Below are 25,006 nucleotides of genomic sequence, written 5' to 3' on the forward strand. Positions count from 1 at the left end.
ATGCCCTAATGAGGAAGGGAGTGATGACTGGGGGAGCAACCTAGGGGAACCTTCAGAGAAAAGCACACAGTACAGAAAATGGTCAGATATGTTTTCGGCTATTTGTCATTGAGCCCACTTCACAAATGTATTTGCATTACTGCAATACACCATGCATGGGCCTTTGCATTGTCGTTCATTTTATATGGCACCTCAACGAACTAAATGGATGCATGTGGGTAGAAATGTGCATTAAACTACAGTTCATTGTAATACGATAGGCTGGGACAAAGTACAGGTGCATTTTTTACTGGTCTCTTGGTGGCCCATTTGAATACGCTGCCTTAAAACGCATACTTTTACCCACAGTAGAAGTCTGAGTGGGGTGATAAACCACAACAAAAAAAAAAAGGAAACACCAGAGGACAGTGGAAATGTTAGCATTTTTCTGTCTCATCACATGGCAGATATAAATTTGTTTAACAAATCAAGCATTTTAAGACTTTTTGGGAAGCAAACGTGCAAAACCGACATGCGCACAACATATACACAAAGTACTAAGATGCAGAAATCTGTTCAATACTCACGCTTTCATTTGCGTTGAGAGTGAAGTTAATGTCTGAGACACGATCAAATGAGACACTGTAAAATGACAAAATTGTATGCATAAAATTATTAACAGGTGATATTAATGCACATATTGTGCTATTGTACAGGACAGCCGGCTACAGCTCTAACTCTGGGGAAAGGAAGGCAAGAAAAACTAATAGAAGTAGCAGTTTTTCTTCAAGAAAATTCACAGAGGCAAAGCAGCAGCAATGGTACTGTAAAACCTGGGCGAGGGAAGAGATTAAGTGGGGCATGCACATTGCCATTTAATAATGGGAGTCATACATGCTGTTGCACAGCCAAGTGTGGTAGGCAGTACATGTAATGACCTAACGGGTTGAGGGAGTGGAAAACTAGTTTAACCACTTGCTGACTGGACGCCGTGTATTTACAGCGGCAATGTGGTGCAAAACTTCGTACATTTAGGTCCTTTCATTTAATAGCCACTAGATAGTGAGATCGCGCCACCGGAGGCGCCATCGCGCCGTGATTGGCTAGCGGGATATCAATCAGCGGGTCCTGATGTCTGCCGGTCACTCGCGATCATCCCCAGGAGAAGCAGAACAGCGATCTGCCTATGTAAACAAGGCAGAGTGCCGTTCTGCAAGGGAATAAGATGGAGATGTTGTGTTCCTTCTAAGCAGAAATCTGTGTCTTCCCACAATCAGTGCAACCCCCTCCCCCCACAGTTAGTAAGGACTCCCTAGGGACATACTTAAACTTTGATCGCCCCTGATGTTAACCCCTTCCCTGCCAGTGTCATTCGTGCAGTGAAAGTGCATTTTTTTTTTTTAGCACCAATCACTGTATTAGTGTTACTGGTCCCCAAAAGTGTCAGATGTCCGATTTGCCTGTAGCAGTCCTGCTAAACAAAAATAAAAGGCAGATCGCTGCCATTACAAAAAAAAATAAAAAAATTGACAGCTCCTGATTCTTCTTAACAATTCGGTTATACTGCCCCCTACAGGAGCAGGACACTAGGCAGGAAAAAGCTTGACCAAGCCTATGGGTCCCAGGGGGTCTTGTTACAAGCAGTGTCAGAAGAAAGCCAACTCCACAGAGGGGTGGGTGCTGGGTCCGTCAACGATCAGAGAAATTGATTTTACGGCAAGTCAAAAATCCTATATTCTCTTTCGGTCATTGACAGCTCTCGATTCTTCTTAACCATTGGGACGTCCCAAAGCAGTGTTAAACATGAGGGGTGGGAAACCATCAGAAAAAAATCCCCAAGCCCAACCATAGCCAACCAGGTAACAGTGCTCAACCATAAACAACAACCGGAGCTCACCTGAAAAACAAAGACACCCTCAGAGGACCAGCTCCTCTAAACAGCAGCCAGCAAAACCTTGCAGCCAAAAGAAGCATCTGCAGATGCCAACACAACCACTTTACAAAAAACTTTGAAAAAGTGTGCACAGAAGACCAAGGTGGCTGCCTTGCAAAACCTGCGCCACTGACGCATGAAGATTGAAAGCCCAGGAGACACTAAGCACCCTAGTAGAGTGCACCTAAAGAGGGAAAGCAGGAACCTGACCCCTGATGCAATAGGTCTGAACCACAGTCTGTCTGATCCATCTGGAAATGGTCGCAGAAGAAACAGACAACCCTTTATGACGTCCGTCCGTGAGTGCAAATAGAATCTGACTTCCCTACAGACTCCATAGCTGCCAGGTACACCCTAATTGCCTGGACCACATTCAAGACACGCAAGGCAATTTCCTTCAGATATTTAGGCCTGGGACCCAGGGAAGGTAGCACAAAGTCTTCACTCAAATGACAGTCAGAGACCACCTTAGGAAGGAATGACTGACAGAGGCAAAGCACCACCTCATCCCTGTGAAGCACCATAAGGTAAACGACAGGATAACGTCGTCAGTTCCGACACCCTGCGTGCAGAGAGGATAGTCACCAAAGGCCACCTTCTGGGGTAATGTAAGCAGGGAAACTTGCATTAAATATTTTCAAAGGGAAGCTTCAGCAGAGCTGAAAGCACCACATTAAAGTTTTCAGGGCAGCAACGTAGCCCGCACTGAAAGAACCAAATGTTGGACACCCTGAATAAAAAAAAAAAAAAAAAAAAAAAAAAAAAAAAAAAAAAAAAAAAAAAGGTACGAACCAGGGAGTGTGTGGCCAAAGATCGTTGGAAAAAAACGTCAAAACCCGATACCTGGCCCTTGATGGTACTCCAGGCCAATTTCTGTTCAACCCCCCATTGAAGGAAGGTTAAGATCCCATCCACAGAGAAGGAGCGAGGATAAACCCCCAAGAGACTCACCACACAATGTACGTCTCTTCCACATATGACGGTGGATCTTCCTAGAGGCAGATTTCCAAGCTTTTAACAGCGTAGGAATCAGCGATTTAATAAGACTCCACCCTTCAGCACTTGACGTTCAACAGCCAAGCCGTTAAATCCAGCGACTGTAAAGCAGGCTGAAAGATTGGTCCTTGACAAAGGAGATCCTCCCTGAGGGGGGGGGGGGGGGGGGGGGGGGAAGTCCCCAAGATGCATCAACGACCAGCCGTATGAGATCGGCATGCCAAGGCCGTTGAAACAAGTCTGGAGCTGCTAAAATGGCCGGAATCCCTTCTGCCTGAATCCTGCACAGGAGTTGCGGCAGAAGTTTGAGAGGGCTAGAAAGAATCAGTGAGCCCACCTTGGAATGCCGGCTACTCACCGAGCTGCCAGGACACTTCTTGCACCCCCCCCCTTGGTGATTGCCATAGGCCATGACATTGTCCCAATGAATTCGTACCAGACACCCCTGAAGAAATTTGTCCAATGAGCCAGAAAGTGATCACTCGGAGTTCCAGTACACTAAATCAGGAGTCTGGGCTCTGCCAGCGTCCAGACCCCCTGAGCACGTCTGTGCGAAGGACGCCTCCCCACCCGGACAGGCTGACATCCGTGGAGACAACCGCCCAGTACAGGAAGAGAAGGATTTTTCCCTATCGAAGTGCCAGAGAGCGAAGCCACCTCTAGAGACCGTGGATCCTTGACCCATTTCACCAGAATGTCTTTATCAGAGATCTTGCGTGGAACTGTGCAAACAGACCGCCTCGAGGGTGAACACTATCAGACCCAGCACATGCATGCAAGCCCGGAGGAATGGCCATCTGCTTAACAGAAGCTGAATTGCCTCCTGCAATGTCCGGATTTTTTCCCGAGGAAGAAACACTCTGGCTGAGGCTGAGTCCAGAGTCAGACCCAGACAAGGCCATTTTTTTGTGGACAGAACCAAAGCAGACTCCTGAATGTTCAGGATCCCACCAAAGTCCCTCAAAGTTCGCAGAGCAATCTCCAGTAGTCCATGAGAGCTGAAGTAGACTCCGCTCGCAGAAGATCGACCAGGTATCCCAGTACCGCTAACTCAACAAATGCCAGCACCGGGGCCAACACTTCCGTGAAGACCCAAGGTGTGGCGGTGAGACCAAAGGCCAGCGCCACAAACTGATCAGGCTCCTCATCCACGGCAAAACTGAGGAATCGCTGGCAACCAGCACATATTAGAAGGTGCAGCAAGGTGTCCTCGAGGTCGAAAGAAGTGAGAAGAAATCCCCCTGACGTAGAGACACCACTACCATATGAATGAACTCCATTCGGAACTTCTGTACTCGCACAAAGCAGCTTAGCACCTTGAGGTCCAGAATTGAACGCATCTTTCCCTCCTTACTGGAGACTGTGAAGAGGTTTGAGTAAAAAAAAAAAAAAAAACTCCCTTGAAATTGTTCCAAAGCCGGAACCGGTGCAATCACCCCTTGAAGGAACAAGTCTTGCACTGCCCCAAAGAGACCCCGTAAGTAATCTGGCAACAAGTGCACGTTGGGAAAACTTTTCCGGAGGACAAGACCAAACTCGATCTCATAGCCTGACCGAATAACTTTGTGGACCCACTAGACCGTTACAAGGGAGGTCCATGGATGCAGAAACCAGCGAAGATGTCCCCACCCCAGATACGGGTGAGGGCGCCCCTTTATGCAGAGGCAGGTCTGGAAGAGCCCGCTTGTGGCTTGCCGGACCAGGTTCTCTTGGAACCTCTGGAGGAGACCCTGACTTTTTAATCCTAATCTTGAGATCCTGAGAGACAAAGGCCGCTTAGGAGCCAAGGAGAAAGGCCCACGTCTACAACAGGGCTCCTTGCCTTTGGTAGCCTGTGGAAGAAGAGTACTCTTCCCCCCTGAGACCCTTAATGATGTCATCCAAGGAAGCTCCAAACAGGCAACCCCCTACAAGAGGGAGATCTGATAAGGCCTTCTTAGAAGTCTAGTCAGCAGACCAGCATTTCAGCCAGACAATACGCCCAAGGACCACTGCTGATACAGACAGCCTAGAAATCAAAAGGAGCTGCATCCAAAGAGCCATCAGAGACAAACTGTAGCCCCTGGACCGACCGATCCGCCAGCTCCACAAAGACAGGGGGAAGCTTTTCTCCCTCCAGGTCCCTGCGTAAGAGCTTAGCCCACTCGGTCAGAGTTCGCGACACCAGGGCAATCGTAATTACCGGCCTAATTGCCGAACCAGCCACAGAGCAGATATGGCGGGCCATAGCATCCGCTCTTATTAACTGGACCTGTAAAGGTCGGAGACTCCAAAACCGGGATGAAGGTAACTCAATTTGATCTGGAAACCTGCGAGTCCACAACAAGTGTAACATTCCCCCTTTAACTTAGTAAATCCTCAAGGATATCTAAAGTTTTGGATAAACCCACTGTGAGACAATGTTGTCAAGGTAAGCGGAAAGAGGAACATCCTCACCGCTTTTGAGGACCTGTGTGTGCAAAAAGAAACCAGTGCCTCTGACGCGGCATAAGCCGCAACCTCCATTTTTAAAGTTTCACGCACTGACACAAACCGTGCATCCACCAGCCCCTATTTAAGCACGGCTAGAGGATCAGAGGAATCATCCTCACTATCTGAGCACCCAGGGTGCGTGGACGCAGACCCAGTAATGTCTATATATACTGAGCTAACACCAAAAACAATCAGGGGAGGCCGCCGCCGACTGTGATCCCCCAAACAGGACGCAGGCCAAGGGTCCACAAATGACAACCTATAGGACCCTGCAAAAAACAAGGAGGTCGCCCTCCATAGAAGACATAGCCCCCTAAATGGGGGCCGTCCGCCGTGACACGGACACGCAGGCAGGGTACCCTCGCTAAAAGAAAAATGCCCCACACAAAAATGGCGGCAAGACTGTCATTAAAATTGAAGTGCCCCACAACGCTACCTGGTCCAAGGGAGGTGCCAAGCTGACCATATGACCCAGCAGGCCGCTGCCTAAATTTTTGTGAGGGTCCAGCTGTAATCGCACAGATCCTCAATCTGACAGATGCCCAAAGGAAGAGTGGGGGCTTCAGCTACACGCACTGGGGCCGCCCCCAATGGCAGCGCCCAACTCGGCCGCATGGCCTAGTAGGCCACAGCTTAAATTTTTAAGGGCGCCCCACCACCAGCCACAACGAGGGGAAGGCAGATGCCCAAACAGGAGGCAGTGGCTTTAGCCATCCTCACAGGGGCAGTCTCACATAGGCCCTGACGAGTAGGGCCTATGTGAGACTGCCCCTGTGAGGATGGCTAAATTCTTGGCCGGATCCGACCACATGAGGTGCGTACCCACGGATGGTAAAAACATCCGCTCCCCCAGCCCAACAACTGCCGCAGGGAGTCCAGAGGACATCCCTTCCCTAGTCACCAACCCCAAGGATGGCAGGGAACCCTGCTTAACCCCCCGTTGTGCACCAGGAAGACCCACAGTGACCGAAATTTTAGAGGGACTGGGGGGAAAGGAGAGGGACTGGGGGGAAAGGAGGGGAACCCGACCATCCCAGGGAGGGGCCCACGTCCACCCCAAAACCCTCCAGGGGTGGTAAGGGGACAGCTACTTACCACACCAGAACAGGGTGGGCACAGCCCTATCGTAATGTGGGTGCTATGGGCCAGAAGGAAACGCCGCTACTCGGGCAGAAACCAGTTCGTGTGCGTCCTCACGAGACATTTAACTCGCAGGCCAGCCCCCGTCCAGTTGGGCTATGTCACTACCGACCTAGCACGAACCTGCCATCTGCATCCGCTTGCTGGCTGGACTGGGGAGACCGTCTGGATCTAGATTACCCAGTCTGTCGCCCAGTCCAGCACTTGATTGTAGTTCTCACAGTAACAAAATAGAGGAAAACAAATTCAATTTAAAATGAAAAAATTGCAAGGACCAGATATCCCAGCAAGGAACTAGGTTCTTACTCCTGACTAGGTAGAAGAAAACTGCAGCGGAGAGTGGGTGTATACCCCCTGGGACTGCCCATAGGCGTAGACAAGCTTTTTCCTGCCTAGTGTCCTACTCCTGTAGGGGGGGGGCAGTATAACCCAATGGCAAGAAGAATCAGGAGCTCTGTCCATCAATGAACGAAAGAGAAAATGGATTTTACGGTAAGTCAAAAATCACATTTTTTTACATTCTGATATAAAACACAGCCAATTAAAAAAAAAAAGAATTTTTTTCATCAATTTAGACCAATATGTATTCTGCTACATATTTTTGGTAAAAAAAACCCCAATAAGTGTATAATTAGTTTGCGCAAAAGTTATAGAGTCTGCGAACGATGCAATATTTTTAAGAAATTATTTCTCAATGTTTGACGGAACACAGCTCCTGGTATTCATAACATTGGGTTATACTGCCCTCTAAAGAAGTAGGACACTAGGCAGAAAATAATTCTGGCTAAACCAATGGGCAGTCACAGGGTTATACTCCCCTCTCCCTGCTATAGCCACTCAGCTTTGTTACAGGGTCAGGAGAATAACTCCACAGAGGGGTGGGTGCTGTGTCCCGTCAATGAACATCAGGGAAATGGATTTTACGGTAAGTCAAAAATCCCATTTTCTATTTAGTTCATTGACGGACACAGCTCCTTGTATTCATAACCATTGGGACGTCCCAAAGCAGTTTCAAACATGAGGGGTGGGAACAGCAAGAAAAAATTCCCAAGGCTAAACTGTAGCCAACCAGGTAACATGAGCTCAACCAAAAAACTGGAGCGCACCTGAAAAAATACACCCTCAAAGAGGATCAACAGCAACCTACAAAACCTTGCGGCCAAAGGAAGCATCCGAATATGCCAACACATCCACTTTATAAAAAATTGCAAAAAGTGTGCTTCGACGACCAGGTGGCCGCCTTGCAAACCTACGTCACTGATGCCTGATGACAGAAGGCCCAGGAGGCACTAAGCACCCTAGTAGAGTGTGCCTTGACAGTGAAAGGAGGAACCCGACCCCTGATGGAATAGGCCTGAACCCCCTTCTGTCTGATCCATCTGGAAATTGTTGCAAAGGAAGAGGACAAGCCTTTGAGGTCCGTCCGTGAGCACAAACGGAGAGAGTCTGACTTCCTGAAAGACTCTGTATCTGCCAGGTACACTCCAATTGCCAGGACCACATCCAAGGCAATTTCCTTTGGATTTTTAGGCCTTTGACACAGGTAAGACAGCACAATGTCTTCATTCAAATGAAAACCTGAGGAAGGAACGACGGACAGGGGCAAAGAACAACCTTATCCCTGTGAATTGCCAAATAGGGTGAACGACAGGGGAACGCCGCCAGTTCCGACATCCTGTGCATAGAGGCGATAGCCATCAAAAAGGCTAGGACCGCATAAGCAGGGGAATCTCCCGAATATTTTCAAAGGGAGGCTTCTGCAGAGCTTAAAGCACCAAATTGGGAGGAGGGACAGGAAACAGACCACCCAAACATCCCCAACATAAGATTGGGGACAGATGACAAAGGGGGGTGCCTGATGGGGTGGAGAGGAACCTGGGGGTCCAACCGTCCCAAGGAGAGGCCCACGTCCACCCCAAAGACCTCCATGTGGAGAGGGGAGACAGCTACTCACCATACCAGGAACTGGGTGGGCACCACTCCAGACAGAACCCCTCTCCATCGAGGAACGAGACCCGGTCGTATGCAACCTCGCGAGGCATTTAACTCGCAGACCAGACCCCGTCCAGTGGGACTATGTCAAGGCCAACCTAGCGTGGAGCCGAGGTCTGCGCGTGCTTACTTGCCAGACTGGGATGACCACTGGATCTAGATTATCCAGACCGTTGCCCAGTCCAGCAGTTGATTGTAGATCTCACAGGAAAAATCCAGGAGATAAAAAATGTCTATGTATCTAAAAAAAAAATTTGAAAGGACCATAGATCCAAGCAAAGGAACTAGGTCCTTACTCTTGACTAGGCAGAAAAAAAAAAAGTACCTATAGCAGACAGGCAGTGTATACCTGGGGGCCGCCAATAGGCGTAGCCAGACTTTTTCTACCTAGTGTTCTACTCCTGGGGAGGGGGGGGGGGGGTTGGGGAGTATAACCCAATGGTTAAGAATATCAGGAGCTGTGCCCGCCAATGAACGAAAGAAAAAAAATGGATTTTTGTAAGAACTTACCGTAAAATCCTTTTCTCTGAACACCGATGCAGCCCCATCATCTTTAGACCAATGGATTATGCTCTTCCTATCAGGAATAGGCACTAGGCAGGAAAAAAGCTTATTGCAGGTAGGAACTTCCATGAGGTAGGCAGAAGCGAGGAGACGTTGCTGGAAGTGGCAGCAGAGGAGATACTACACTATCCAGAGCTATTTTTTTATCTTCCTTCATACCTGGCCTGAGGTGAGAGGAGAGAGAGGGGGAGCCCGCCATCCTATCCACCCAAAGCAAGCCACGAGGAGACTCCATCATAGCCTGGAAGGCTACCCAAGCTTGGTTGGTCTTGGTGCCATAAGGCATACATGACCCACGCTATTTGGTAAGTGATTCAATCTTACCATTTGTCACGGTGGAAATAAAAGCTGCACTGAGCACCACAGAGCGGATTGAGAAATCACTACGCTGAGCACTTGCACCTACTGTTTGGAAATAAGCACTGTTTGCACAAGAGACTCACTTTATTTATTGGATTTTTAAACTTTGAAAACATTTTTTTGGACTTTCTTTTCCCCAATATTTCACTACAGTCACCTTATGGAATTTTTAATATGAATTTTTTATATACGGAATAATTTGTATTTATCACCATTTTGTCACTATTATCACCTTTATGAAACTTATGTATGAATTTTATGTATAACACTTTTTAATCTTTATTAATATTTATTGCAATCAATTATAGCAAGCGCTATAGGTAGCCATTATAGACTACTTACCTGCAACACGTTTACCATATTTCTATAGCAGCTGCTACAAACGCACAATTTTGTATTCATTTAAATCATTCACTAAATTAATTTATTACTCACATATCTATTCACATATTTATTTCTGAACACTGGGCGCGGGGCATATACCAAAGTATATTCCTTACACAGGAAAAAAGCTTAACCACGCCTGTGGGGCTGTCCCTGCAGGCATATCAACCCCCAACATCAGCTATCAGCAATCAGTTTAGTTGCAAGCAGTGTTTAGAAGACAAAAAAAAAAAAAAAAAAAAAAAAACATTTACTCAGAAGTAGGAGGGACAGGTGCGGCTTCTGTCCAACTTCAGAGAAAAGGATTTTACAGTAAGTTCTTACAGAATTCCAGTTCTCTATCGTTCAACAGACGCAGCTCCATCTTTAGACCAATGGGATGTCCCAAAGCAGTATAATCATGAGGGTTTGTAAAACAACGCAAGAAGACATAATTCCCCAAAGGTTAAACCTAGTCAACCAGGTAACATGGAGCACAACCAGGAACTGGAGCTCACTTAGAAAAAACATACACCCTCAAAAGAGAAAAAAAAAAAAAGAAAATTCTCTTTAACAGCAGCCTGCAAAACCTTTGTGGCCAAAAGGAAGCATCCGATGATGCCAACACATCTGCTTTGTAGAATTTTGTGAAAGTATGCACAGATGACCAAGTTGCTACCTTGCAAACTTGCAGCGCCTAAAAGCCCAAGAGGCACTCATCGCTCTAGTAGAATGTGCCTTCACTGGGAAAGGAGGAACCTGAACCTTCAGTGAATAGGCCTGAACTACCATCTGCCTGATCCATCTGGATATGGTCGCAGCAGATGCAGCCAATCCTTTAAGAGGAAGGACAAAAAGAGCGTCCGATTGTCTAAAAGACTGTGGCCTCCAGGTAAACCCTGATTGCCCGAACCACATCCAAAGAATGCAAGGCAAATTCATTAGGATGCTTGGGCTTGAGATAGAGTGAAGGCAGCACAATGTCTTCACTTCAGATGAAAATCAGAAACCACCTTAGGAAGAAACGACTGATTAGGTCGGAGTACCACTTTATCTGTCGACCACCAGATAAGAGTAGGACAATGCTGCCAATTCAGAACTCTGCAGGCAGAAGTAATAGCCACCAAAAAGGCAACCTTGTGAGACAAGGCAAGCAGAGGAATCTCCCTAATGTTCCTCAAAAGGGAGGTTTTTGAAGAACAGATACCAAATTCAGATCGCACAGAGGTAGCTGGGATCATCTCGGGGGAGCCATATGACGAACACCCTGAACAAAAGTGTGAATCAGGGCATGTGTAGCTAAAGGGCGTTGGAAAAAAAAAAAAAAGAAAAAAAAAAATCACACCCAGAGCTGACACTTGGCCTTTGATAGTGACCAAAGTCAACCGCTGTTCAACACCTTTTTGAAGAAAAGTCAAAACTCTAGCCACCGAGCACAAGTGAGGGTGCACCATCAATGATTCACACTGCAAAATGTACGATTTTCACGTACGATTATAGATCTTCCTGGAAGTAGACTTCCTGAGCTTCAGTAGTGTAGGAATCACTGAATCAGAAAGACCCCTATCCTTCAATATCTAGCTTTCAACAGCCACATTGTTAAAGCCAGCGACTGTAAAACAGGATGGAAGATCGGTCCTTGAGACAGCAGATCTTCCCTGAGAGGAAGTCTCCAGGGAGAATCGGTAACCAACCTTAACAGGTTTGCATACCAAGACCGGCTAGGCCAGTCTGGGGCCACCAGAATGACCAGAAACCCCTTCCACTTCTATCCTGAGGAAAAAACCTTGGCAGAAGTTTTAGCGGAGGGAATACATAAATCAGCCGATACCGACTCCAAGGAGCCACCAGCACGTCTGTGGAGTTGGCAAGAGGATCCCGAGACCTGGCTACGAATCTCAACCTTGTTGAGTCGAGAAGCAAAACAGGTCGACGTCGGGTGTCCCCCACCGGACACACAAGAGATGAAAAACACCTCCGGGTGTAGGGACCAGTCCCCCTGATGCAACACCTGACAGACTCCGGTAATCCACCTGCCAGTTCTCCACACCTGGGATGTGCACAGCTGAGAGGGCTGGAACAAACTTTTCTGCCCAATCCAGGATCACGGCCACCTCCCGGGCCGCCAACACACCCTTGGTGATTGATATAAGCCACGGCCGTGGCATGGTCAGATAGAATCCGGACCGGACAATCTTGCAGATGATTTGTCCAGTGGCTTAGGCAAAGCTTTAATCGCTCTGAGCTCCAAAATATTTTATCAGACGTTTTGAACTCTTCTACTGTCCAGGACCCCTGGGAGCAGAACTTTCTCAGCACTCCTCCCCAGCCTGACAGGCTGACGTCTGTGGTTACCACCGTCCAATACAATGAAAGGAAGGACTTGCCCTGGCTTAGTGCTAACACGTGAAGCCACCATAGAAGAGCAGTCTCTGTGTTGTGACTCAATCAAATCAAAGCGTCCTAGGACTTTGGATCTTTTTTCCATTTGATGAAAATCTCCCTTCGTAAGGGTCTCGCGTGGAACTGAGCAAACGGAACCGCCTCGAAGGTGGACACCATCAGACCCAAGGCCCGCATGCAAGTCTGCAGAGAGGACAGATTGCTTGCCAACAGCAAACAGATCGCCTCCTGCAACTTGTGCAGCTTGTACGGAGGAAGACAGACCCTCGCCAAAGCTGTATCCAGAGTCAGGCCCACATAATCAAGTCCTAATGAAGGTATCAGGGCAGATTTAAAATTTATGTTCCAATCAAACTCTTGCAGAGTCCATACAGTGATGAGCATCTGCTGCTCTATCACCCTTAGCCAGCAGCTCAAACCGCCTGGTCAGCCAGCCTCGAGTAGGCCCCAAAGCCGCGGCCTAAACTTGGGGCCCAATCCGGTCACGGGTCCGCCTTAGCTTGATCAGCAGTTTGGACAGCTCTGAAAGCCTGACATGGTACCCGGACAGCCGCCAGTAGGCCACATACCGTAGCCTCAATTTTCGACCCAATTCGGCCGTGTAAGGCGATCCATCGGCATCCACCAGTCAGGCACTTCGGACAGCCTGACATGGTACCCAGACAGCAGCAGCCTAAATTTTTGGCTCAATCCAGCCACGTGAGGTGCAGACCCGCGGATGAAGAAACAGTCGCTCCCCCCTCAAGCCTATACTGCTGCAGGGAGCCCAAAAGACATTCCTGCCCCAGAGACGAATCCCCGGGGGGCTGGGAACTTACTCAAAGACCCCCGGTGCGATCCGGACAGCCTGGTGAGCAACAGCATCCATGCCCCCTTACTGGAGCAAGTGACAAAGCCAGCTCCTACCTAAACCCAGGAGTGGGTCAAAGGACCCCCGTGACTGTTAGAGCAGCTGGGGTAAAGGAAGGGAAACCGGGGGTCCGACCATCCCACCCTGAGACCGCCAGAGGATTGGGGAGACTGTATTACTCCCCCATACCATGGTACAAGGTGGGCGCCACTCTTGAACAGTCCACATCCCACCGGTGGTGGGGGTGCTGCCAGCCAGGGGGTAACGCTGCGACTCCAGGTCGATTGTTCCAGGTCGATCGCGTATCAGAGACTTGTCCACTCGCAGGTTCGTCCCCTCTGTCTGGGCACTGTCATGGTGAGGCCTAGTTTTGGACTATAACCTACTCACGCTCGCTGGCCAGCCTGGGAGACCTTAAGGATCTAGATTATCCAGTGTGAAACCACAGCTGGATGTTGCTTGTAGCTCCTCTGGATCTTGGTCCTTCAGGAACTAAATTGTGAAAATAAAAAATAAACTAACTTCTATTGCACTATTAAAACATAAGACCAAAGTCCCAGCAGGGAGACAGGTCCTATTTCTAAAACTAGGCAGAAAAACTGATTGCTGATAGAGTGTGTGGGGTTATGCCTGCAGGTACAACCCCATAGGCGTGGTTAGGCTTTTTTCCTGCCTAGTGCCTATTCCTGATAGGAGCAGCATAACCCATTGGTCTAAAGATGATGGATCTGCGTCCATCGATGAAAGAGAGAAATGTATTTTTTTTTTTTTTTTTTAAAAAGGGACGCTTTGTTTTTGAAGCAAAAACTAAAAGGTTTAAATGTCATCAAAAGAAAGCTATTTGCAAGAAGAAAAAAGCATACATTTTATTTGGGTACAGGGCCGCACGACCAGGCAAATGTCAGTTAAAGTAACCTAGTGTCGTATCGCAAAAATATTGCCTGGTCATTAAGGGGGTAAAACCTTTTAGTCCAGAAGTGGTTAAACTATACACAATCCTGGCAACACTAACCAGTACATCTACAACATAATGGTCATGTGATACTTGAACACTGGATACCCATTGGGTGAAAGCTAAGTACTACCCACCACCAATTCCAGAAAATACAGACAAAAAAATCCAAAAGCGGAAAGCAATTACACTATCAGAATTATGGTTAACAGATTTGTGGGTTTACAAAATTAGGTTCTGCGTGAAAGCCCAATTAATCACAAGCGATTTGATAGGTTATTGTGCTGTGATAACAGATTTAAAACAGAATGAAAGATCAAGTGTATTTAGAAAAATCACCAGCAGACAAACAGCAAAATGTTAAAACCACAAGTCATACTCACTTCCCAAGGTCATCTTGGTCAGCAAACTTCTCATCGTTGAAGCCAAACTGGTCAATAAAATTGGACGTCATTTGTTGCATCTGATAATCAGAAAAGGCCTGGCAATCCCAGGACCAACAACAGTGGTATAACATGTATTCTAAACTGCTCCTGAAAATAACTTTGTAAAGGATGCTTCTACACTGGTGGAAGTGTCTTCCATTACATATGCAATACCTGAAGGATTAATGTTTTTGCATAAATATGTATTAAGCATTTTTAAAAATGTAGTAATGTATTTAGCAATTTTAAACAATGGTGAACCATAGTTTACTGACTAAGATACAAGAAATTAAAATTTTCAGGCTATATAAGAAAAAACTAAAATCCAGTCAAACATGATTATGCTCCTTCATAAAGCCATAGGCAGGTGGGAAAGGAAAAAAAAAGATTTTTGTAAGATCTTACTGTAAAATCTTTTTCTCTGATGTCCAATGACAGACGCAGCTTCAGATCTTCATAACTGTTGGGTTATAATGCCCCCTACAGGAGTAGGACAGGGGCAGAAAAAAAGTCTGGCTACACCCATGGGCAGTCCCATGGGGTATACTCCCTCTCTCTGCTAGGGGCACTCAAGTTTAGTTACAAGAATTACAACTCCATAGAGGGGTGGGTGCTTTGTCAGTCAATGAACACCACAGAAATGGATTGTACGGTAAGTCGAAAATCCAATTTTCTCTTTCATTCATTGACGGACACAGCTTTAGATCGTAATAACCGTTGGGACGTCCCAAAGCAGTGTTAAACATGAGAGGTGGGAACACCAAAAAATTCCCAAGGCTAAACAGCCAACAGGAGCTCACCTGAAAAAAACAACACACCCCCGAAGAGGATCAGGTCCTCTCAACAGCAGCCTGCAGAATCTTGCGACAAAAGAAGCATCAGCAGATGCCAACACATTCACTTAATAAAACTTTTGTGAAAGTGTGCACCGATGGACCAAGTGGCCGCCTTGCAAACCTGCGTCACAGACGCTTGACGACGGAAAGCCCAGGAGGCACTAAGCGCCTGAGTAGAGTGCGCCTTAAAAGGGAAAGGAGGAACCTGACCCTTAATAGAACAGGCCTGAATCACTGTCTGATCCATCTGGAAATGGTAACAGAGGGAGCAGACAACCCTTTACGAGGCCCATCTGTGAACACAAAGTCTGATTCCCTGAAAGACTCCGTAGCTGCCAGGAACACCCTAAGTTCCCGGACCACATCCAAGGCAAATTCCTTCGTATATTTTGGCCTGGGACACAGGTAAGGCAACACAAGGTCTTCATTCAAATGAAAATCAGAAACGGACAGAGGCGAAGAACCACCTTATCTCTGAATCACCAGGTAAGGTGAACCATCCGTTAACGCCATCAGTTCTAACACCCTGTGCGCAGAGGTGATAGCCATCAAAAAGGCCACCCTCTGGGACAGCGTGAGTAGGGGAATCTCCCGAAGATTTTCAAAGGGAGACTTTTGGAGGACTGAAAGCACCAAATTGAGGTCCCAAGGTGGCAACGGAGACCGCACTGGAGGAACCAATTGTCATACACTCTGAAGAAAGGTACGCACCAGGGAGTGGTTAGCCAAAGGATGTTGGAAGACGACCGCCAAAGTCAACACCAGGCCCTTGATGGTACTCACAGCCAGTTTCTGTTCAACCCCCCTTTGAAGGAAGGTCAAGATCCGAGCAAATCGAGAAGAAGCGAGGATGAACCCAATGAGACTCAACACCATGGAATGTATGTCTTCCACATACGATGGCAGATCCTCCTAGAAGTAGATTTCCTAGCTTTAACAGCAAAGAAATCACTAAATCAAATGAACACCAGGTGCTGTAGGATAGAGGTTTAACAGCCAAGCCATCAAAGCCAGTGACTGTAAAGCAGGATGGAGGATTGGTCTTTAGCAGATCCTCCCTGAAAGGAAGCTTCCAAGGAGTGTCGACGACCAGCCGCGCCAGATCAGCATACCAAGCCCGGCGAGGCTAGTCCGGAGCCACTAAGATGACCAGAAATCCTTCTGCCTCGATTCTGCGTAGAAGTCTTGGCAGAAGATTGAGAGGAGTGAAGGCGCAAATCAGATACCGATTCCACAGGACCACCAGCGCGCCTTTGGCGTCCACCAGAGGATCCCTTGACCGAGCCACAAACCTCTGCACCTTTCGGTGGAGCCGAGACACCAACAGATCCACCTAGGGGTGCCCCACCGAAGACACAACTGATGAAATAAAATGTATAATTTTAAACCCACGCCTAAGAACAAGAAAAGTGCAATATATTGTAAAAATATTTGAAATAATTCTTGCAGCTGCTGTTCACCAAGTGTGAACTTAGGAAAAAGGTGATATGCTAAAAACAGCGCTTGCAAAAAAATGTGCAAATTATAATAATGATAATAAATTATAATAATGATAATAAAGTGCAATAATGCAAAATACAAATTGATATATACAATAGATGTTGAAATTCCAATTACAATGGTGCTGATATGATAAAAAAAACAGTGTAATAGTGCTGGGTGCAATGCATAAATATTAAGACAGTCCAATATAGCTGTATAAACAAATGCTGAGTGCAACGTGCTCAAAAAGGTGCTGCTGTCATAAAATGCAATCAGTGCTCCAACAAGTGCCAAGGTGCCACAATTCCCTATGAGAATCCACTCACCAGAGCTGCTGGACCTTCTTGGAAGGTCAAATGAGCCTTATATCTCTCAAAGGCAAATACACCAAAAGATCCCCTTCTTTTATGCCTCACAAAGGAAACAAGGAACCAGCATAGTGAAGCCCGAATTATAGGTTTATTAATTACTAAATAGAAATACTAACAAGGATAAAATCTAGATGCGCATGTAGGAATATATAATATCACAGTTCTTCTGGGAACGCAGCCGGCTGCGTTCCCGGAAGAACTGTGATATTATATATTCCTACATGCGCATCTATATTTTATCCTTGTGAGTAATTCCATTTAGTAATTGATACACATATAATTCAGGCTTCACTATGCTGGTTCCTTCTTTCCTTTGTAAGGCATAAAAGGGGATTCTACTGGTGCATTTGCCTTGGAGTCCTTAACATACCATAGGGATTCGTGGCATCTAGGCACTTGTTAGAGCACTGATTGCACTTTATGACAGCAGCACCTTTTTGAGCATGTTGCACTCAGCATTTGTTTATACAGCTATATTGGACTGTCTTAATATTTATGCATTGCACTTAACAATATTGCACTTTGCACTGATTTATATCATATCAGCACCATTGTACTTGGAATTTCAACATCTACTGTATAGATCAATTTGTATTTTGCTTTATTGCACTTTATCATTATAATTTGCAAATTTTTTTGCAAGCGCTATTTTTAGCATATAACAACTGATGAAACACCTCCGGGTGAAGGGACCACTCCTCTTGGTTCAACACCTGCCGACTGAGGTAATCCGCCTGCCAATTTTTCACCCCGGGAAAGTGTACGGCGGAGAGGGCTGGAAGGAACCGTTCTGCCCACCTTAGAATGCTGGCTACCTCCAGAGCCGTCAGCACACCTCTTGTGCCCCCTTGGTGATTGACATAAGCCACAGCTGTGGCATTGTCCGATTGAATGCTGGACAACCTTGAAGAGTTTTCGTCAAACGGTCCAGACACAATTTGATCGCTCGGACTTCCAAGACATTGATCGGGAGTCTGGACTCTTTCAGCATCCAGATCCCCTGAGCAGAATGCTTGCGGAGGACGCCTCCCTAGCCAGACAAGGCTGGCATCCCTGGTGACCAATGTCCAATACCAGGGGAAGAAAAAGGATTGCCCAGCCGAAGCGCCAGAGAACGAAGCCACCATTATCAGGGACTCCTTCAGCCGGATCTGATTGTCCAGAGACTGCGGAGTCTTGTCCCATTTGGTCAGAATCTCCTGTTGCAGGGACCTCATATGGAACTGTGCAAACGTAACAGCCTTGAGGGTAGACACCCTCAGGCCCAGCATCCACATGCAAGTCGGGAGGGATGACCATCTGTTGGACAGCAGAAAAAGAATTGCAGCCTGCAATTTCTGGAGTTTGCCTTAGCCAGAGTGCTCCTTCCTCTGAACAGAGTCCAGGGTCAGGTCCAGATAGTCCAAGCTTTGTGGATGAAACCAGGGCAGACTTCTGAAAATTCAGAATCCAGCCCAACTCCCACACAGTTCGTATTGTGATCTCTAGGTTTTTCACCAGAGCAGAAGGAGACTGTCCAAGTAGCCCAGTACCGCAACCCACAATTGGCGTAACAAAGCAAGCACCGGGGCTAACACTTTTGAAAAGACCAGAGGAGCAGAGGCGCGACCAAAGGGTAATGCCACAAACTGATAATGCTCCTCTCCCACGGCAATGCAGAGGAAGTGCTGGTGACTGGCACATATTGAAATGTGAAGGCAAGCATCCTTGATGTTGATAGAGGCGAGGAAATACCCCTGACGCAGGAATGCCACCACCGTGCGAATGGACTCCATTCTGAACTTCTGCACCCGCACAAAGCAGTTCAGTGCCTTGAGGTCCAGGATTGGACTCCCTTTGCCTTTCTTCCTGGGAACTGTAAACAGGTTTGAGTAAAACCTGTGAAAACGTTCCGTCGGAATCGGGACACTTACCCCTTGAACACGTCTTGTACCGCCCCAAACAGACCCTGTAAGTGGTCCGGGGACAGGCGCAAGTTGGAAGGTAAGAACCTTGCCGGTGGACAAGAGCGAAACTTGATCTTGTAGCCGAAATGGGACTGAAAGGACCAAATAACTTCATGGACCCACTTGTCTTGCACCAGGGAAGTCCACAGGTCCAGAAACCTGCAAAGATGTCCCCCCCCCCCCACCCCCGTTACGGGTGAGGGTGCACCTTCATGCTAAAGGAGCCTTGTCTGCAGGTCTGGATAAGCCCACTCTCTGCTTGCCAGACCACGTTCGTTTGGATCCTCTGGAGGTGGCCCTGAAAGGCTTTGAGCCCTTGTCTGTCGACCCTAAAGGGACAAAAAAGCTGCTTGTGAGCTGAAAAGGAAGGCCCAGGTCTATGATGAAGTTCCTTGTCCTTAATAGCCTGCAAAAGAAAGGTACTCCTCACCTCAGATCTTTTATGTCATCAAGGGTAGCTCCAAACAGGCAATCTCCTTGAAAAGGAAGATCAGTCAAGGCCTTTTTAGAAGTCTGGTCCGCAGACCAGCATTTGAGCCAAAAGACACGCTGAAGGACCACTCCCAAAACAGAGAGCCGAGCCACTAGGGGAGCCGAACCCAATGAGGCATCACAAACTGCAGTCCCTGGTCCAGCTTGTCCACCAGCTCAGCAAAGGCAGGGGAGAGCGGTTCTCCCTCAGTGTCACGGCGAAAAGCTTAGCCCACTCGGTCAGAGTTTGCGGCACCAGAGCAATAGTGAAAACCAGCCTCAGTGCCAAACCAGCCAGAGTGTATATATTGCGGGCCACAGCCTCAGCCTTCCTGTCAGCCAGAACCTTACAGGCCGGGGACTCAACTGGAATCATGGTTGCCTTTTTCAATTTAGAACCTGGAGGGTCCACGTCTTAATAAGGAACTCCTCATAGGGGTAACACCTAGTAAAGCGCTTATGGACCCCAAGGGGACGCTTTGATTGTCCACACTCTTTAGCAACAATTCTTCAAAATAGGCAGTGAAAGGAAACACCTTTTGTCACACTGGATGGCTTGTAAGGGCAAATAGGAACCGGCGATTCTGTCGCAGCTGCATCTTCAATCTTCCATGTCTCACGCACAGATACAATCCGTGCTTCCACCAGCACCTTTTCGTGCACAGTTGCAGATATGGAGGAATCATCCTCACCAGAGGATTGCGGGAGTGTAGTTGCAGACCCAGAAGGGTGACCCACGTCCGCAAATCAGATTCGGGATCTGATGAGACAGAAGAGGCAGGGGAAGGCGGGCGGCGCTTTTTGCTAGCCTGTCACCCAAAGACCACCTCCACCCAGGACACAAAGGACTCCAGGAGCGCCGTCATTGCATGGAGCCTCAGAGGGGTTTAGGTGGGGAGTTGTGCTCCAAAGACTCCATAAGTCACCAGGGGGGGACCCTACAAAAAGTGTAAAACACTGCAAGGGACAACACCTACCACGCTGGCAGCACCACCCAGTCACTAGGCACAAGCACCAAGCATGCATCCTCAGAGGGAGAGGACCCCACTAGACTCACCTCCCTGCAGCCAGTCAGGATAATCTGCACTCCACACGCGACAATGAGGAAGTGTAAAAACCGCAAAAAAATTGCCGCCCACAGGGCTCCACTGTAATGGTCAGTAAAGCCAAAGAAATGCCACTCTAGGTGACTCTCACACATTGTGAACAGGAACCCAGGGTGCTGCACAGCTCGTCCGATTCAGAGACCTGCAAAAATCGGGAATATTGCTGCACATCACAGATATGACAGGAACATAGCAGGTAATGCATTTCCCACTAAAGTCAGTGCTTACTCAAACCTCATTTTGAGGTTTGAGTAGGCACTGACTTTAGCCTGAAACGCATTACCTTCTATGTTCCTGTTATACCTGTGATGCGATTTTATTGCTTCACTAAAGTTGCCAAGGAGTGCAGCAATATTCCAGATTTTTGCATGTGTCCGACTCCTCTGTCATGGCCGCTGCTATTTTCAATGGCAAACCACTGCAAAATGACTACACAAACATGGCTGCGGTGTATAGGGGGCAGTATAACCCAACAGTTATGAAGATCTGAATTTCTATCGGTCAATGAACGAAAGAGAAGGTCTCATTCACCATTGTTTCATATTAATACAAATGTTTTATTATTCCCCCCCAGATGACTAATTTGTGCTATTAAAAAGGAGAAGTACAGTCAAAGCTAGCCCAGGCAAGATCGGGTCAATGGCTGAGCCAGCCGCTCTGCTCTCTCCACTGCCTGGCATTCCAATGAGCAGGGGGGGATAGAGCAGAGAGCGGTGACTGACCGTTGAACTCTAGTAAATAACCTATTTTTAAAATGTACATTGGGCCAGCTTATTGATATATGGAACATCTTTAGGAGGGCTGAAGGGGAATCTCAAAACCAACGTAGCAGTCTGTGCCTCCAACAGGAATTGCTTTTCTGATGACAGTGCTAGAGAGACTTCCTCCCCATCTGGTAAACTAAACACAGGGAGCTGCTCGCTTGGCACCTCTGCCATTCAGAAAATGTGTTGTAATCTTTTGAATGCATGCTTCTGTGTTACCTCCTTCCACGCCAGTCTCCAAGACTTCTCCAGAACCTCTCCCATTCTCTGGAACTCCCTGCCCCAGTATGTCCAGTCAGCTCCTACCCTGTCCGCCTTTAGGCGATCCTTGAAAACTCATTTATTTAGGGAAGCCTACCCTGCCTCTAGCTAAGAACTGTACTTGAGTCGCCTCCATCAGATCATCCCCACAGCCATTAGGGCCCGTACACATGATCAAAAAAATCGTAAATAAAAGAAAAAAAAAAAAATACTGCTTTCAAAGCGGTGAGAATCTGATTGTTCGTACACAGCCGTCGCCCGAAATTACCCGAAGGGACAAACACAATTTTCTCGTTACGATATATTCGTTTAATCAGTAGTTTTCATCCAAAAATACAATATATAACATTGCTTCCGAATTTTTGTTTTGGCGTACAAGAATTTTTGTACCTTAGCAACCGCTTTTCCATATATAGACCAGCATGCAATAAAAAAAAAAAAAAAAAAAAAAAAACGGCCAATTATTCGTCCGATAATCTCATCGTGTGTACTAGGCTTTACCTTTTTTTTTACCACCACCCCCTCCCTTTAGATTGGAAGCTCCATGAGCGGGGCCCTCCTATTCCTTCTGTATTGAACCGCATTCTAATTGTACCGTCCTCTTTATATTTTAAAGCGCTGTGTAAACTGGCGGTGCTATAAAAATCCTGTATAATGATAATAATGTGAGGTGTTCTAAACGGACAAGGTGGAGAGGATGAGCAGATGACAATCTATTCTCATCCAATCAGAGACCAAAACACCACTTTTTTTGAATGGTGCGGTGTCGAACAATTGACTTCCCATATTCATTTTACCAGAGTAAAAGTTTCTCCAGCAAAGCCGAAACAGTATTTTGGGACTCCCCTGCAGTGTTCTTGATGTGACATATAGATAGTTACAGGTACCCAAGCTAGACCAATGTAAAGATTAAAAACAGAATATTCCAGGAATTCTTGAAATGATTTATCATATAGTATAAAAACATATAATCGACTTGTGCTTGTGTAAATTTAACAAGGATCGGCCCAGAACCACCATTACAGACTACATACTTTGATTTATATTTCATCACAAAAGCAAAAATAATTTTAAACTGTAATGACATTTCAGTTTTGAATGCTTCCCTACAGGCAAGCCAAAAATACGGCTTACCTGTAGGTACAGTGAATATGTTGCACTGTTCAGGAGATAGTCACACAAAATGCAGCCGGTGACGTTACGGACGCATGTGCTCTGAAGGGATGGCATACCATGCTGGACCTTCAGAGCTTTGTGTCGGAGCAGAGGGCTCCTGTGCAACATTGCAGACCTGGCCACTTATGCATCCAGAGGCCGCAAACCCGGATGGAAGACCGGGTGAAGATGGCAGTGCCAGGGAGCCATGACAGAACTGCGCTGGGGGAGTCCGTGTACAGGTAAGTCTGCCATAATGTTCTAGTGTACGGTAAATACTAGTACATTATGACTTAATCCTGCGGGGGGGCCCATTGTTTTTTATTTTTCAGGCTGTTTACTACAGCTTTAAGGCTTGTTTACACTAGCCAAAAGAACTGCTGCTTCCTCTGAAAAGGGATTTGTGCTGGGATCACTTTTCATTTTCTCGCCAGTCTTAGCCCCCGAAATGTCGCACTACCACGTCACAACCACATGCACTGAGGACCCATTCACTTGAATAGGTCATGTTTGGCGGGTGACGGTGCCCAGCAAACACAAAATGAGGTATAAATTCCTAACGTGGCATGTGTAGACCCCTGGCCACTGCCTTTGCAGCTAAGGGGAGCAGTAAAAACACAGCTCACCCATGTGGTTTTACCCTCTCCCAACCGCTACTGTAAAAGAGGCCATACAAAAAGTGAAAAGTGAAAAAACGGATTCTGAATAGGACATCACCACAATACATGTTGAAACTATAATTATGCCTAACCTGCTGTATGGAAGAATCTTGCGAGAAGCCTGGATCTTTAAACTCGATTTCATCATCGCTGGAGGAGTGGATATGTCGTGTTGTGACCTGCAAATGGAGAGAGAGGAACAAAAATAAAATAACCTTGCATTAACCTGAGCTGTAACCATGCATTTTTACAATGTAAGGCATATATTACTTAACTTTATCGAAATGTTCCATAGTATTTACACAATCAAAAAAAAAAAAAAAAGTTGCGATCGATTCAACCCCCCCCCCCCCCAATCTTAATCCAGCATTACCGCAATTCATACAGTGCATAGCTGTTCTCTGCTCACTCAGAGCTGTCGAGAAAAAAAAGAAAAAAAAAAAAAAGCCTCCTGCAACTGTTTATCAACATTTCTCAGCCCTGGGAGATAACTATAAACAAAGTACCATTTCGTTCTTTAGATCAAGGGGATGAACTTCAGTCTGTAAAGGAGGTTAGTTTAACCACTTAAAGACTAAGGCTCGGTTCACACTTATGCGATGCGGGAAGGCTGCGAATTCGCAGCCTGTTCCCGCATCGCAAACGCACCTTACAGTTCGCACAGGATCGGATCGCACAAGTGTGAACCACTGTGCGATCCGATCCTGATGCGGCTCAAAAAAGGGTCCTGTGCGTCTTTGCTGCGGGTGCAGTGCGAATTTAGCCAGAGTGTATGGCTGAGTTCGCACCGCACACCCGATCGCATATAATGGAGCAGTGCGCTCCGATATTATATGCGATCGCCGCAGCCGCACATGTGTGAACCGGCACTAAGTCCTTTCACACGAACGATCCGATCCGCCTGTCTGTTTTTAGGCAGATCTGATCCTCCATGCATCCCTATGGGGCAGCGGATGTCAGCGGAGACCAGTTGGCTGACACCTGCTACCATCCGCATCCAATCCTATCCGTGAAATCCAGACGGATCGAAACCCTTTGTTCCATCCGCCCAGGGGATCAGATGAGAGCGGACAGGCGGTCCGCTCTCATCCGATTTTCCATAAAGAGCAGCGGGCTCTGACACTCCACAGAGGGGTGAGCGTTGTGTCCGTCAATGAACATCAGAGAAATGGATTTTACGGTAAGTCAAAAATCCTATTTTCCCTTTCATTCATTGACGGACACCGCTCCTAATTCTTAACTATTGGGACATCCCAAAGCAGTGTCAAACATGAGGGGTTGGAACAGCAAGAAAAAATTTCCAAGGCCGAACTGTAGCACCTTTATGCAGATAAAACCTTGTCCGCAGGTCTGGAAGAGCCCACTCATGGCTTGCCAGACCAGGTCCTCTTGGAACCTCCGCTAGAGGCTCTGAAGGGCATTGATCTCTTGTCTCGAGACAGCGAGGGACAAAAAGGCCTCTTATGAGCCGAGAAGAATGGCCCACGTCTACAACTAGGCTCTTTGCCCTTGATAGCCTGTGAAAG

General features: G+C 47.1%; 1 protein-coding gene across 6 annotated transcripts in view; it reads right to left on the minus strand.

Annotated features, from left to right (window-relative positions):
- The window catches only part of PPP6R3 (protein phosphatase 6 regulatory subunit 3), a 144,888-nt gene that overhangs the window by 39,760 nt on the left and 80,122 nt on the right, over positions 1–25,006 (minus strand). For 2 of the 6 annotated variants that reach the window (XM_082269817.1, XM_082269820.1), the window contains exons 14-16: positions 23,573–23,659; positions 14,388–14,467; positions 567–621 (exon numbers count right to left, since the gene is read on the minus strand). In XM_082269817.1, the coding sequence (XP_082125943.1) occupies positions 567–621; positions 14,388–14,467; positions 23,573–23,659 (222 nt within the window). Of the gene's footprint in view, positions 1–566; positions 622–14,387; positions 14,486–23,572; positions 23,660–25,006 lie in introns of all 6 variants that reach the window. The other 4 variants (XM_082269815.1, XM_082269816.1, XM_082269818.1 and 1 more) reach the window with 2 other exon arrangements.

Source organism: Pelophylax lessonae (genome assembly GCF_965119305.1).
Source record: "Pelophylax lessonae genome assembly, chromosome: 10".
Classification (NCBI taxonomy): Eukaryota; Metazoa; Chordata; class Amphibia; order Anura; family Ranidae; genus Pelophylax; species Pelophylax lessonae.